The sequence below is a fragment of the Caretta caretta genome, chromosome 2, assembly GCF_965140235.1.
Source record: "Caretta caretta isolate rCarCar2 chromosome 2, rCarCar1.hap1, whole genome shotgun sequence".
Classification (NCBI taxonomy): domain Eukaryota; kingdom Metazoa; phylum Chordata; order Testudines; family Cheloniidae; genus Caretta; species Caretta caretta.
Genome location: NC_134207.1, coordinates 198,938,755 through 198,954,973, shown reverse-complemented (window position 1 = coordinate 198,954,973; position 16,219 = coordinate 198,938,755). Strand labels below are relative to the sequence as shown.

Genomic DNA, 16,219 nt, shown 5'->3' with positions numbered 1-16,219 from the left:
TTCACCAAGGGAAGGTCATGCCTGACTAATCTAATCGCATTTTATGATGAGATTACTGGTTCTGTGGATGAAGGGAAAGCAGTGGATGTATTGTTTCTTGACTTTAGCAAAGCTTTTGACACGGTCTCCCATAGTATTCTTGTCAGCAAGTTAAAGAAGTATGGGCTGGATGAATGCACTATAAGGTGGGTAGAAAGCTGGCTAGATTGTCGGGCTCAACGGGTAGTGATCAATGGCTCCATGTCTAGTTGGCAGCCGGTGTCAAGTGGAGTGCCCCAGGGGTCGGTCCTGGAGCCGGTTTTGTTCAATATCTTCATAAATGATCTGGAGGATGGTGTAGATTGCACTCTCAGCAAATTTGCGGATGATACTAAACTGGGAGGAGTGGTAGATACGCTGGAGGGGAGGGATAGGATACAGAAGGACCTAGACAAATTGGAGGATTGGGCCAAAAGAAATCTGATGAGGTTCAATAAGGATAAGTGCAGGGTCCTGCACTTAGGACGGAAGAATCCAATGCACCGCTACAGAGTAGGGACCGAATGGCTAGGCAGCACTTCTGCGGAAAAGGACCTAGGGGTGACAGTGGATGAGAAGCTGGATATGAGTCAGCAGTGTGCCCTTGTTGCCAAGAAGGCCAATGGCATTTTGGGATGTATAAGTAGGGGCATAGCGAGCAGATCGAGGGACATGATCGTTCCCCTCTATTCGACATTGGTGAGGCCTCATCTGGAGTACTGTGTCCAGTTTTGGGCCCCACAGTACAAGAAGGATGTGGATAAATTGGAGAGAGTCCAGCGAAGGGCAACAAAAATGATTAGGGGTCTAGAACACATGACTTATGAGGAGAGGCTGAGGGAGCTGGGATTGTTTAGTCTGCAGAAGAGAAGAACGAGGGGGGATTTGATAGCTGCTTTCAACTACCTGAAAGGGGGTTCCAAAGAGGATGGCTCTAGACTGTTCTCAATGGTAGCAGATGACAGAACAAGGAGTAATGGTCTCAAGTTGCAGGTGGGGGGGAGGTTTAGATTGGATATTAGGAAAAACTTTTTCACTATGAGAGTGGTGAAACACTGGAATGCGTTACCTAGGGAGGTGGTAGAATCTCCTTCCTTAGAGGTTTTTAAGGTCAGGCTTGACAAAGCCCTGGCTGGGATGATTTAACTGGGAATTGGTCCTGCTTCGAGCAGGGGGTTGGACTAGAGGTCTGGGGTCCCTTGCAACCCTGATATTCTATGATTCTAACCCTCTACCCCATCCAAACACATCAATGCAAGACCAAACAGGATTTTTTCTTTATTCCACCACAAAAGCTGAGAGTGCAGAATCCACAATGCCTGTCAGCTCCCCCCTGTCCACAAATGGTAGCTCACAAAGCTTGTTCTTCTTCCTTATAGAGAATTCTTCAATTAGCTACTCTGTCTTCAGATGGGCCAGAATTATTATTTTATATTAATGAACTGAGACAACGTATTTAACTCCCAACTAAGATTTCTACCTTCCAACCTTGGTACAATGGAAACTGAATATAGGACACCGTCTACATCCCAAAACTTCGGAGAAGTTCAAACAGAAAGAATACTCAGCTACCATTTGTATATCACTAAATAAACGCTATACTGTACCACTAAAAAAACCCAAATCTATAAGATGTAGGATCAGACACACCCATTTGGAATTAAACTGGTTAGGGATATAAAGGCAATTCACACAGGCTTTATGCAGGAAAAAAAAATCAAATTACACCCTAACAGTGATTGTCCTTAAAAAGAGGCACATGAAAGAAATATGACAGATATAAGATATATACTAAAATAGATAACTATAATTAAAATAAAACCACCACAAAGAGAGAGGCAGTAAAAAAATGTTCTTATCCATCAGGTAAGAAAAACTGTCCATTATCTGGGAGAACAAATTTAGTCTGTTAGATGGGTTCTACATGTTCTCTTAACACAGTAGGACAGAATTATTTTACCAAACACTGCATGTGCAGCAACATATGTATTTATTCTATTTCAGATAACGTCTAATTAAAGCATGCGTGGAGGACCACACAGGAGCTCTGCAGATTTGTTCTAGGAAAATATTGCCTCAACCCTACTCCAAACAGCGAGCCCTAACCCTTGTAAGCATCACAGTACCAGAGTTACTGCTTATGGCGTGCAGTACATGCAGGCACGCATCCTGCAGGTCTGCAATAGTAAATAGTTCCCTGAGACAATAGTTAGTAAGACTGATCAAACTGATGGTGATGAATCTGTTTAAACAGTTCAAGTCCAAGATAGGACAATCTCCCCATAGAGTGAATGGGAATCTTTATCTAGGAGGAACATCATTCTTCTTATGGCAAAGAGGTGCTGGGCTATTTTTCATGCCCTGGATATCTTTTCTGGGAGTTGTGAGGAGGGATTGGAGAATGGGGAAGCTCGTAGAAGTATGTAGTAACCATCTGCAACAACCAATATTCTCTATAATAACGAGCCTGTACTTTGCAGCCTTGCAGGATGATCCTCTCATCTTGTAAGTATGGTAAATCTCTTATTTCCATTGCTCATAAAAAGGGGATGAATACCTGAAGTTAGGTTTGGGGAAAGAGTAAAACCTGCAGGTTGAGGCTTCCATCCACGCACCCATTAAATGGAGGTCATGAGCGATTTTATTCTTTAAGTCTTAAGTGCTTGATTTAAGGGTTCCCCAAACAGATGTCTGCTGCCATAGGGAAGTTGTATTTTGCTGAAAATTCTCCTCCAGATCAGGATCTCTGTCTAAGTGCACTGTAGGCTAGAACTAGCATAGCCTCTAATCTAGTTGAACCTGACAGATTCATGCAGTACCGGTCCCAGAATATTAGAGAGACAAGGTGGATGAGGTAATATATTTTACTGGACCAATTTTTGTTGGTGAGAGAGACAAGCTTTCAAGCCATACAGAGCTCTCTGAAGAACTCCATGTGTCCCGAAAGCGTGTCTCTCTCACCAACAGAAATTGGTCCAATAAAAGATTTTACCTCACCCACCTTGTCTTTTTAATAGATTCATGGTAGCCATTGTCCAAATATTCTGACATCTTATCTAACAATATGAAAATCCTTCTGGGAGAGTGGGAGACTTTTATGTAGTATTGGAAAGCTGGTGAACAGAAACCTTCAGCCAAGAATAGAATTTATGGAAGCACTTCAAAAGGCCATTTGTTTGACTAGGATCTCAGGGGATGATGCCAATCTTTATCAGGAGAGAGCATATCTTCATCTTTTCAATAACTAAACTGTAGAATTATACTCTTGTTGATTTGTTTAGAGTTTGCTCCAGGTTCCCTTGTCTTGGAGTTATGATTGTTTGGGTTAGACAAACTGCTGGAAAATTCTGGAAGGACAGCTGTAAAGTTTTTTTACAGACTAAGAAATATAAAAGCCAGGAGGACCAAAAAAGAATAACCCAAAAGAGGGGCTCAGCTTGGCTGCTCTGTGTCTTTGCTTTTGTTAGATTTGTATTGTGCATGTCTTTTTTCTTTTTTTTATTTTACACCCCAAATTGTAGGTGTCAAGCCCATTGAATCTCAGGCCAGAGTGTTTCTTGGATGTTGGCACCATATCTCAACTGGTTCCAGGATTTAGTTTTGCCTCCTCACCCGACACTGTCTTCACTAGTTCCTATCACTAAGAGAGAGGAAACTTCATTAAGCCTTGAGCCTATGTTTCCAAACCACGCCTTCCAACTTGTCCTAAACAACTTGGACCAGAGACTGCCTCCCTGAGGAGAAATCCATGACTTCATCCTGAAGCTGACAATAGTCAACCAAAACTGTAGAGGAGGATCAATTCTTTTCCTTTTCCTTTCTTATATCTTTTTTTGTATGTATTTATTTGTTTGTCTGAATTTGTTGGGGAAAATTACTAAACAAAATTCTTACTTTCATAAGTAACATTCTATCATTTAAAGTAAACAAGTTAAAACAATGCTGGTTTTGTAACTTGCAATTTTTTTGGACACTTAGGGTAACAACGTAGAAGTGTTAACAACCAAGACCATTAAAAAGAATCCTAGCACACCATGCTAGCTGTGGGGTATAAAAATAATATTTAAATAATTCTTATCGCTATGCCAGGTGAAATTAGAATAAAGTACAACCCACATATCAACATTTGTTTCTGTACAGTTAGGAAAAGGGAACAGCATCATCTGGCTGGTTCTCAAACTTATATAACAGCTCTGCCTCATCTGAGGAAAGAAGGATTAGCTTCAGCAAGTAAATAATACTTCAGAATAAGAGATAAATCTTGAAGTGCAAAACACCAAAGCTAATCACCAAGTTCATCCTGAAGGTTTCACAGAAATCAGGTTCAGATAAGTATATCTGTCAAACCGATTGGAGAGAAAAGAAAAGTAACTGAAAGGACAGAAAGCAAACTCCTCTGCATCAACTGTTTGCAGTTTGTTTAAAGGCTCAGTATCAGACTGGAGAGAAGGAGGAGGACAACTTAGCCCTGATTGGTGAGTCTGAAGAAGCTTAATATTGGCCGTCTCTTTAATTTATTTTTAGCCTTCCAATTATCCAGCTAAACTCTGGCAGGTACAAACTCATTGGTCAAAAGAACACATAAGTCTGGGAGAAAAGGGGAGACTTCATTCATACCTCAACGTCTGAATATGTTTTAAAGGTCTCTGGAGCATGCCTAGGGCTCTTCAACTGCTGAGCTGATCCTCTCCAGTTGCCATTGTGGCTAAGAGGCTCATCATTACCTCAAACACCATCAACAACCACAATGATTACAAAGTTTCATGCAAGAAGCAGAGAGACTACATCACACAATAGCACCCCTCGAGGCATTTACTGATTTTCTTATTAGCATTCCACAATTTTTCAATCATTTAAGTGGGTCACAGGCCTAACTAAAATCAGAGTAAGTGAGGCAAAAATGAACGTTTAGAAATGAAGAATGAGAGCAAAACATTCATGCTGTTTACTCTCCGCAAAACAGTGTATAACTAAAAAGCTGACAGGAGTTTTGAGACAATCTCTACTGGTGCTCCAAAACTGTATGCCTGGTCAAGGTTGTATTAAACAAAACCCCATCTAGACAGAGAAGAACTTTGTCTACTTGGAAAAATTCTTTACCAAAAGCACTGAAACAGATAAAACATATAGCAATGTCTTTAAAATCAAGGGAGATGAGGTGGGGATGAAAGTTGAATCTAAAATGTGAATACAAGAACTTTTAAAAATAAATATTTTGGTTTAGTACTACTTGATCATAATTCACATAAAAAAATGTGTTTGAATATAATGATTGTGAAATTTTCCACGCTGACAATACTGTAGATTGAAATCCTCAGTTATTACAAAAAAGGTGCAAGGAAAGCAGAAATGTAAGCTTCCCTTCTGCAGCTGACTAATGTGCCTCTAACTCAGTGCCCACTAACTCTGCAAGGGTGAATCATCTCTATTGTAGATATGTACAACAACAGATATTCGGTGTTTTGTAACATACTAAATCAAGGTCCCTACCTCAAAAAGTTTACAATCTAACAGACATTAAAATAAATACAACAGTTAAGTTGTATAGAGACATCATTGATGAGTAGACCAATGAAAGCACACTTTTCTGCTTCAAAGAACACAGGAAATTTGATTGCAACATTTTAAACACAGGAAGTCAGTGACGGGATTGGAGAAGCGGTAATGTAACGCCCCTACTCTACTTGCGCTACATTGATGACATCATCATCTGGACCCCTGGGAAAGAGGCCCTTGAGGAATTCCACCAGGATTTCAACAATTTCCACCCCACCATCAACCTCAGCCTGGACCAGTCCACACAAGAGGTCCACTTCCTAGACACTACAGTGCTAATAAGCGAAGGTCACATAAACACCACCCTATCCTACTGACCACTAACCTACTGACCACTATACTTACTACATGCCTACAGCTTTCATCCAGACCACATCACATGATCTTGCACTTAGGACGGAAGAATCCAATGCACCGCTACAGACTAGGGACCGAATGGCTAGGCAGCACTTCTGCGGAAAAGGACCTAGCGGTGACAGTGGACGAGAAGCTGGATATGATCAATGGCTCCATGTCTAGTTGGCAGCCGGTATCAAGTGGTGTGCCCCAAGGGTCGGTCCTGGGGCCGGTTTTGTTCAATATCTTCATAAATGATCTGGAGGATGGTGTGGATTGCACTCTCAGCAAATTTGCGGATGATACTAAACTGGGAGGAGTGGTAGATACGCTGGAGGGGAGGGATAGGATACAGAGGGACCTAGACAAATTGGAGGATTGGGCCAAAAGAAATCTGATGAGGTTCAATAAGGATAAGTGCAGGGTCCTGCACTTAGGACGGAAGAACCCAATGCACAGCTACAGACTAGGGACCGAATGGCTAGGCAGCAGTTCTGCGGAAAAGGACCTAGGGGTGACAGTGGACGAGAAGCTGGATATGAGTCAGCAGTGTGCCCTTGTTTATTCATAGATTCATAGATTCATAGATATTTAGGCCAGAAGGGACCATTATGATCATCTAGTCTGACCTCCTGCACAATGCAGGCCACAGAATTTCACCCACCACTCCTAAAAAAGACCTCACATCTATACCTGTGCTATTGAAGTCCTCAAATTGTAGTTTGAAGACCTCAAGGAGCAGAGAATCCTCCAGCAAGTGACCCGTGCCCCATGCTACAGAGGAAGGCGAAAAACCTCCAGGGCCTTCCAATCTGCCCTGGAGGAAAATTCCTTCCCAACCCCAAATATGGCGATCAGCTAAACCCTGAGCATATGGGCAAGATTCATCAGCCAGATACTACAGAAAATTCCTTCCCGGGTAACTTGGATCTTACCCCATCTAAAAACCCATCACAGGCCATTGGGCCTATTTACCATGAATATTTAATTACCAAAACCATGTTATCCCATCATACCATCTCCTCCATAAACTTATCGAGTTTAATCTTAAAGCAAGATAGATCTTTTGCCCCCACTACTTCCCTCGGAAGGCTATTCCAAAACTTCACTCCTCTGATGGTTAGAAACCTTCGTCTAATTTCTAATCTAAATTTCCTAGTGGCCAGTTTATATCCATTTGTTCTTGTGTCCACATTGGTACTGAGTTTAAATAATTCCTCTCCCTCTCTGGTATTTATCCCTCTGATATATTTATAGAGAGCAATCATATCTCCCCTCAACCTTCTTTTAGTTAGGCTAAACAAGCCAAGCTCCCTGAGTCTCCTTTCATAAGACAAGTTTTCCATTCCTCGGATCATCCTAGTAGCCCTTCTCTGTACCTGTTCCAGTTTGAATTCATCCTTCTTAAACATGGGAGACCAGAACTGCACACAGTATTCCAGGTGAGGTCTCACCAGTGCCTTATATAATGGTACTAAAACCTCCTTATCCCTACTGGAAATACCTCTCCTGATGCATCCCAAGATGACATTAGCTTTTTTCACAGCCATATCACATTGGCAGCTCATAGTCATCCTATGATCAACCAAGAAGGCCAATGGCATTTTGGGATGTATAAGTAGGGGCATAGCGAGCAGATCGAGGGACGTGATCGTTCCCCTCTATTCGACATTGGTGAGGCCTCATATGGAGTATTGTGTCCAGTTTTGGGCCCCACACTACAAGAAGGATGTGGAAAAATTGGAGAGAGTCCAGCGAAGGGCAACAAAAATGATTAGGGGTCTGGAACACATGACTTATGAGGAGAGGCTGAGGGAACTGGAATTGTTTAGTCTGCAGAAGAGAAGAATGAGGGGGGATTTGATAGCTGCTTTCAACTACCTGAAAGGGGGTTCCAAAGAGGATGGTTCTAGACTATTCTCAGTGGTAGAAGATGACAGGACAAGGAGTAATGGTTTCAAGTTGCAGTGGGGGAGGTTTAGGTTGGATATTAGGAAAAACTTTTTCACTAGGAGGGTGGTGAAACACTGGAATGCGTTACCTCGGGAGGTGGTAGAATCTCCTTCCTTAGAAGTTTTTAAGGTCAGGCTTGACAAAGCCCAGGCTGGGATGATTTAATTGGGGATTGGTCCTGCTTTGAGCAGGGGGTTGGACTAGATGACCTCCTGAGGTCCCTTCCAACCCTGATATTCTATGATTCTATCCATTGTCTACAGCCAAGCTCTAAGATACAACCTCATTTGCTCCGATCCCTCAGACAGAGACAAACACCTATAGGATCTCTATCAAGCGTTCTTAAAACTACAGTACCCATCTGCTGAAGTGAAGAAACGGATTGACAGAGCCAGAAGGGTACCCAGAAGTCACCTACTACAAGACAGGCCCAACAAAGAAAGTAACAGAACACCACTAGCCATCATCTACAGCTCCCAACTAAAACCTCTCCAATGCATCATCAAGGATCTACAACCTACCCTGAAGGACGATCCCTCACTCTCACAGACCTTGGGAGACAGGCCAATCCTCGCTTACAGACAGCCCCCAACCTGAAGCAAATACTCACCAGCAACTACACACCACACAACAGGAACCAAACCCTGCAACAAACTCTGGCGCCAACTCTGTCCACATATCTATTCAAAGGACACCATCATAGGACCTAACCACATCAGCCACACCATGAGGGGCTCGTTCACCTGCACATCTACCAATATAATATATGCCATCATGTGCCAGTAATGCCCCTCTGCCACGTACATTGGCCAAACCGGACAGTCTCTACACAAAAGAATAAATGGACACAAATCTGACATCAGGAATCATACATTCAAAAACCAGTAAGAGAACACTTCAATCTCCCTGGTCACCAAATAACAGACCTAAAAGTGGCAATTCTTCAACAAAAAAACTTCAAAAACAGACTCCAAAATGAAACTGCAGAACTGGAATTAATCTGCAAACTGGACACCATCAAATTAGGCCTGAATAAAGACTGGGAGTGGCTGGGTCATTACAAAATCTAATTTCCCCCTACTTTTACTCACACCTTCTTATGAACTGTTTGAAATGGGCCACTCTCATTACCACTATAAAAGTGATTTTTCCTCCCTTGGTATCCTACTGTTAATTGAATTGTCTCGTTAGACTGACCTCCCAATTGGTAAGGCAACTCCCATCTTTTCATGGGCTGTGTATTTATACCTGCTACTGTATTTTCCACTCCATGCATCTGATGAAGTGGGTTCTAGCTCATGGAAGCTTATGCCCAACTAAATTTGTTAGTCTCTAAGGTGCCACAAGGACTCCTCGTTGTTTTTGCTAATACAGACTAACATGGCTACCACCCTGAAAGAAATAGTAGCTGTGTTTTGAAAGTACTGTAGGGGAAAGAAATTAAAAGAAAGAAGGCCACAGAAGAGAAGGGTACAGTAACAATGGCAAGAAATGATTAAGGAGTGACCAAAGGTTTTACTATAAGGGATGGACGTTGATGATATCAGAGAAAGAAATGGCTGGATTTAGTGTGAGACAAGATATGGTGGAAGATGATAGGTCAGTATCCATTCCCATTCAGTCCTTGATCTCTGCTGAAACTGCAGGTAACTGTTTCAATTAGTTCCACTACTCAGTCTGGACCTTTTGATATGAACACCTGAACTGAACTGAGGCCACCAAACTCACTCAACAGAGACTCATAAAAGTCATAAAACAGAGAGGTCATAAAACAGCCATAAGACGATAATGACTTTTGGTCATTATCAAACTGGGCTGACAACCTAGATGTCAAGGAATCGATATACATTACCAATCCTCTGGGCCATCTAGTTCCCCTTTCATTTGATATGATAATTTATCTCAGGAGAAGTAGGAACACAGAAATTTGAAATGTGTACTCTATTTGACACGATTCTGTAAAAGAGAAGAGTAATGGGAACATTTACTCTAAGACTATGCCTACACTTGAAGATGGAGGTATGATTCCCAGCTTGAGCAGACATACTCACGCTACCAGTCAGAGCTAGCATACTAAAAACAGAATGTAGCTGAGTCAGTCTGAGCAGTAGGAGGGGCAAGCCATCCCAAGTACATACGCAGTGTCTCAGAATAGCATGCACACTGGGTGTCTAACCTTTCCCACTGTTCGTGCTATCTCAGTTACATTCTATTTACATACATGCTAGTTCAATGAGAACTAGTGCGAATATGTCTTCTAAAGCTGGGAATCACACCCTCAAGTTGAAGTGCAGACATACCCTAAGGCTCCAATCCTGCCATCTGGCCAAGTCAGGCAGATTACTGCATCCATTCATAGCCTCTCAACTTAACTAGTAACATGAACCAACCATACTTTTCAAAAAGTAATAATAGTGATTTTTTTTTAAAAAAAATCTATCCATTATTTGTTTCTTTATAAAACACTAGACTCCAGTTTTATTCACAGTAAGAAAGTACTACCTAACAATGCAGGATAGTTCTATTTACTGAAATTTAAATTTGTGCCCTGATATTTTAAGGAAAGAAAACCATAATACATTTTTCAGTTTGTAAAAAGAACTATTTATGACAAATGTCTACTGACCTCTATATTCAAAATGTCCATAAAACATTGGCAGAACAATTTTTTTTCAAAAAGTATTTAACTAGTTTTGTTACAGTTTTACTCACCACATCATTATAGTTCAGACTGTGTCAATATCTCTATTATAAATCCTATTTCAAACGTTTATAGCTAGGTTATAAAAATCTGTTTTTACCACTTTTAATATTTTGTAAAAATTGTAGTTGTTGATATATCAAAAAATTATAACTACTTACCTGAAATTCTTGGTCTCAGAAGATAATAGTTATAATAGTTCCCCACTCTTGGGTCCATTCCTAGTGTGCATAATTGAGTGAGGGATGTTGAGAGCTCGAAGTTAGGAGCCTTTAAACCTTTAAGCCATCTCACCAGTAGGTGGCATACTTACGCAATAACTTACAGCCTGTAACTGCCCCAACTGTCAGTACACTTTAATGAAAGTTCACAAGACTGAAAAGCTAGCTCTATCTTGCAACTCTGAGGGGATGTGGAGGGGTAACTATTATAACTACCACCTTCTGAGAAAGATAATTACAAGCACATAATTTTCTTTTCCCGAAAGGTAAGTGTTATAATTTAACCCCACTCTTGGGCACTCAAGGCTGCAGGGATGTGTCTAATAAAATGGTAACTGGTCAGTTCCTACACTGTGGCCCGGTCTACATTTAAAAGTTAGGTCAACATAGCTATGGCCCTGAGTACCAACCCCTGATCTAACCCCTGGCGTAGACAAGGCTATGTTGATGGAAGATTCTTCCGTCAACCTTGCTACCGCCACTCAGAGAGTTAGATTACCTAGAGCAATGGAAACCCCCTTTTGTTGCTGTAGGAAGTATCTACACTATAGCACTACAGCAGCATAGCTGTAGTGCTGTAGCTACAACACCACCGAATATGTAGACATGGCCTAAAAGTACCATTAGCAGCCACAATACCCAGTATTTTGTGACAAACTAGACCTAAATTCTAAGGAAAGGCCAACAGTTTGCGTGGCAAACTGAAATTTCTATAACTTATATAAATGAATTGCAAAGTGGAGGTTTTCTATGAATTAGATTTGTAAATAGAATTGTTACAGGATCCCTTGTGGTGTTTATTTTTCTATTAATATTAAATTCAATTTATTTTAAACTGTCACCAATTTCTAATTTTCAATATGCAAGGTCTGGGCCATTGGTTGGATAACAACTGAGACTTTGATGATCTAAGAAGCTGTGGAAGATGGAATTCATCTCCTCCTCCTCCTCTCTTGTGGATGGGGTTAACATGTTATTTTAAATTCTGGGAGGGCCTTGAATTTCTCACTACCAACACCAACAAATCTTAACAGCACACAGAAGAGTCCCTGAACCCTCCCTTAAATTCACAGCATCTTTATTAGAATGTTTCTGCTAAAATGATCAGTAGTGAAACATTAACATATTTAAAATCATCATTTGACTTCAGAGCTAACAACTGAGCTGATTAATACTGTTTATACTTCTATTACAGCTATTATTGAAGCTGTTTGAGAAATCAGGAAGACAACATTTAATAAGTTTACAAGTGTTTCATGTTTGGAAGGTTAGCTACATAACCAAAATAGCTAGAAACATTCTTTTAAATGAAATCTTTTAAGATTCCCAAGTAGAATTCTGTAGCAAGTGGTAGATTCTGAAGAACTGTGAATGCACAGGGACCTGACCATTATAGACACGACAACAAATTTACAAAAAACAGGGATTGGTACCTCAACATGCTACCTGAAGAAAACTTATTTTTAACTGACAGGTTTTTTTTTAAAAAGAAAGTAGGGAAAAGAATTACCACTGGCTGAAACGTATCTAGAAACAGAAAATGAAAGGATTTTGGCAAACAGAGCGATATACAACCAAAAAACAGCTGAAATGAGCTCCTCACCTGTTAGCAGATTAAAGGGAACAGGCAGTTGACGCAGTTAGTTACTAGCCATTATGTCTCATCAGTGGGTAGTTGCACATCAATTGCTGGTGAGGTGGATTACCGGCTCCGAACACTCCACATCCAGTCACATACATAAGGCATGGATCCAAGAGTGGGAGAAACTAGAAATTACAACACTTACCTTTGAAGAATACACAGTACTTTTTTCTATGAATTTTCATAAAGAATTTCTGATAGTACACACGTGTATGTGCATGATAGATGAAAACTGGACCAAAGGAGTCATTCTCAAGTCTCTTTCAGTAAAGTGATATATTTACTTAAGATTGAACAATTGCTCTTTCCCCCCCCAGATAAATAATATATGTAATAACTTTCTATCAGAGACACTTATTCATATTCTGTATGTGAAATCAGCTGTAGATATGCTTTCCCCTTGATTCTTAACTTTTTTCACAAACTTAATATTAAAAGGTAACCTGTGACAGACTTTTAAAAATGGGATTTGCACACTTTTTTTGCCTCTATGTTGTACAAAAAAGGCCTGAATTAATACAGGGGTTCTACTTGGGTTTTTTCATTATTATTTCAGAAATACCAAGAATGTCAAGTCTGTTTTCCCCCCATTTTGACAAGCATTAGTTAGGAATTAATATTAAATAGATGTTTTTTTTAAAATAACCGTGTCTGTATTATGGATTTTTAGCAAAATATTCCCACCATTCTGTCACTCATTCAACTGCACTGAAGACATCACTGGTATGAACTGTGTAGTAAAAATGACAAAAGCCACCAGAAACATGTCTACACTTATGCTCCCCCCAGTACTACCACTGATTTCACTGGAGCCTTGATTACAATAGTGCTCTTACTATGTGCTACCACTGGTACTGCTGAACCAGTGGCAGCAGGGCACTGGTAGAATTAGTATTAATATTTTTTGTACAGTTACCTAGCATAGACCTGATTAAAGAGTTTTAAACTGTCTTATTAAAAATCCATTTCCTTCTCAATAGTTCACCTTTCAGGGACACTCATAGTTAAGCTTCCCTAAAAATGGTTTAAACAGTCTCCAGAGAATTTTCCCTTCCTTACGTGATCCTTGAATTGAATAAGAACTGCTGTAGCAGCTCTTACATCACTCACCCCCTGCAACTTGTGCAGTGGATATTGCCAGGATATTCTTTTAACTTGGTGATCCCTGGAAGCCATATGTAGCTGGTACAAGTTAAGGTTGTTTTAATTTGTGCCAGACAACTGGCCTGGTGCAGGGTGATCCCAGGACCAGGGGAAGTACAAAGGTGGCCTAATGTGAATTTTGCACTGTTGTGAGGTGAGCAGACTGCTTCTTGGCCATGGCCGTTGATTTGGCTCTTATCAATGTGTGACTTCTTTAGTCAACATTGAGCCTTACAGTGTAGACAACACTTGGATATCTCATGTAAAAACACAAGCAGGGGAAAAAATAACCCCAGCATTTTAGGCCTGCTTTATATCTCAGAAAGAAGTAACAGGAAAGTAAGAAAAAGGTGCAGAAAGAGAAGGAGGGGAGGGACTCAAGCCCATTTTTTTCACCACTTTGCAGGTTACTTTTTGTACATAATTTTATTTCCAAACTAGTATCAGTAATATTTTATTGCAGTATGTGTTTTAAAGGTAAATATAAAAATGCTGTGAATGCTAAACAATAGTTGCAGTTCATTTCACATCCTTACCCAATATCATCAGGTGTATTCATAAGTTATTTGCATCACTGCAAATGACTACTAGTATTTTAAAATAAATCAAAAAAATGTATTTAGAAATACAGTTCTGCCATGAAGAGATTTTGATTGCACTCAACTGCCTTGGCAGACTATTATATTTCATGTAATAGGATTAATTCACCCATTTTAATTTTTTGTATAAAAAAGATTTATTTATAAAATAACTAAGCAGGCATAACTTTAGTGTACATTTTTTATCCCTTACATTTCACTCATTTAAAATATACATAAAACTACTCACCTTTGTGGTAGCTATGCTATTTACAAAGCTGATTTGCTGAAACCCTTTTTCACTTAAAGTGAGACACACATCCCATCGTTCATTCACAAGTTCATGAATAACTTTGAGCGCAACTCCAGTTTCATCCAACTTGTCCTTTACGTAAAGATCTACGTAACTCCGGAATCCATTTACCTATGGGTTCAAAAACATAAGCAATTACTGTCCTCCTACTTACCTATGCAATTTATAAAGTATTTTAAATAGAATTCTTACAGGTAGTTTCTTCCCATTAAACATAACTTTGACCCCTTTGCATGACCCAGCCAAATCATAAGCTCTTCTTGTCATGAGGGCCATAATATCCTTGTCAAGCTTTTCCATCTTAAATTTAGAAAGATCTGGTTGGAATGTGATGCATGTGAAGTCATCGCCTTCAAAATGCTTAATCTTGGGATCAGAAGTCTTCATCATATTGTTCAGCCAAGTCTTTGGAAACAAATTTTAGATGTTAATTACAATCGTCTCTAGTTTACAACAAAACAAAAAAAAGAAAAAAACATAACTAAAAAACCCCTTTTTTCAGATTCCAGTTATTCTAACTTAGCACTAAACTGTAGTATAAAAAATTTGCATATTTGACCTTACAAATTTCTCTGCTAACACAGTAAACACAGAATCAACTGTTTTCCCATGTTTCTGCATGAGTATTAATATGGAGATAGGCTCAAGGGCTTTGTGGAAGGGAAATTATGCAGGGAGATCATGACATCTAAGTGAACAAGAAAAACCAAGCGTCTGGCTGATTGTCTATGTTCTCTGCTGGGAGGTGGGGTGAGTAAACACGAAACAAAACAGCTCACTTGTGTAAACCTTTTTCTTACATAATTTTTCTTGAAAATGCCCAATTTCTTGAAAATGCCCAATGCTAAACTGTGAAAAATTTTAAAACGAACTCTACAGAAATCTACATTCATGCCACCGTTAATATGATTTTTAGCAGTTCTGCAGAAAATATAAAAAAATTAAAAAGCCTGGTAAACAACAGCTTTTTACAAATCATTTACTGCTCATTACAGTGCTATATGAAATAGTTGGAAACTAAAGATTTATCCACCAAAGAGACATAGTAAAAACAGCAAGATTCCAAACAGAATACCCCTAACCAAAGTGCCTCAAACCTATATCAAAGTGACCACCTCTAAGAGTGAGAAGGTAGATCAATTTACATGCCCATTCAATCCTTGGTCTGTGTGCTGAGAATGTCGACAATGAACTACACAGGTTGGTGTATTTTACGAAGTGGTTGCTGGTCCATTAGGGTTAAGGATATTAATAAGAAACATACACAGAAAAAAAACTGTTTAATATATGATTGTACAAGGTTTTGTTTTATTTAGATTTTTATATAAGGAGCAGGACAATCTTTAAGAAACTACTAGGATTCTCAGACTATTGCAGTTCCTATCTATTTTTAACATATTAGTAAGATTATCAAGAACAAATATAAAATTCTTACTCGAGAAAAATTCTTCAACTCTAATGAGTACCAACAGTAATTTTAATCAATTAACCTTGTTGCCTACATAATTGTTACTGCTGGATTTTCAATAATTTATTTTATGGAGCTCAGAAAATGTGTTAAAAATTAAGTTTCTAATTACAAAAATGTAGAAGAGAAAGATCAAAAACACCTGCATACCTGTTTGAAACTGTGTTTGTATTCTTTGCAAGCAGTTTCAACTGTAAATTTTGTACTGAATATATTACAAAGTTTTGCACCATAACCATTACGACCACCTGGAACAACAATTAAATGTGGTAAGTTTTTAAAAGCAGAAA

The 16,219-nt window shown here is 39.4% G+C and overlaps 1 protein-coding gene across 3 annotated transcripts in view; it reads right to left on the bottom strand.

Moving 5' to 3' along the window:
• The window catches only part of TOP2B (DNA topoisomerase II beta), a 132,630-nt gene that overhangs the window by 52,458 nt on the left and 63,953 nt on the right, over positions 1 to 16,219 (bottom strand). For all 3 annotated transcript variants that reach the window (XM_048838565.2, XM_048838566.2, XM_075125738.1), the window contains exons 6-8: positions 16,080 to 16,177; positions 14,654 to 14,866; positions 14,399 to 14,572 (exon numbers count right to left, since the gene is read on the bottom strand). In XM_048838565.2, the coding sequence (XP_048694522.1) occupies positions 14,399 to 14,572; positions 14,654 to 14,866; positions 16,080 to 16,177 (485 nt within the window). The remainder of the gene's footprint in view (positions 1 to 14,398; positions 14,573 to 14,653; positions 14,867 to 16,079; positions 16,178 to 16,219) is intronic.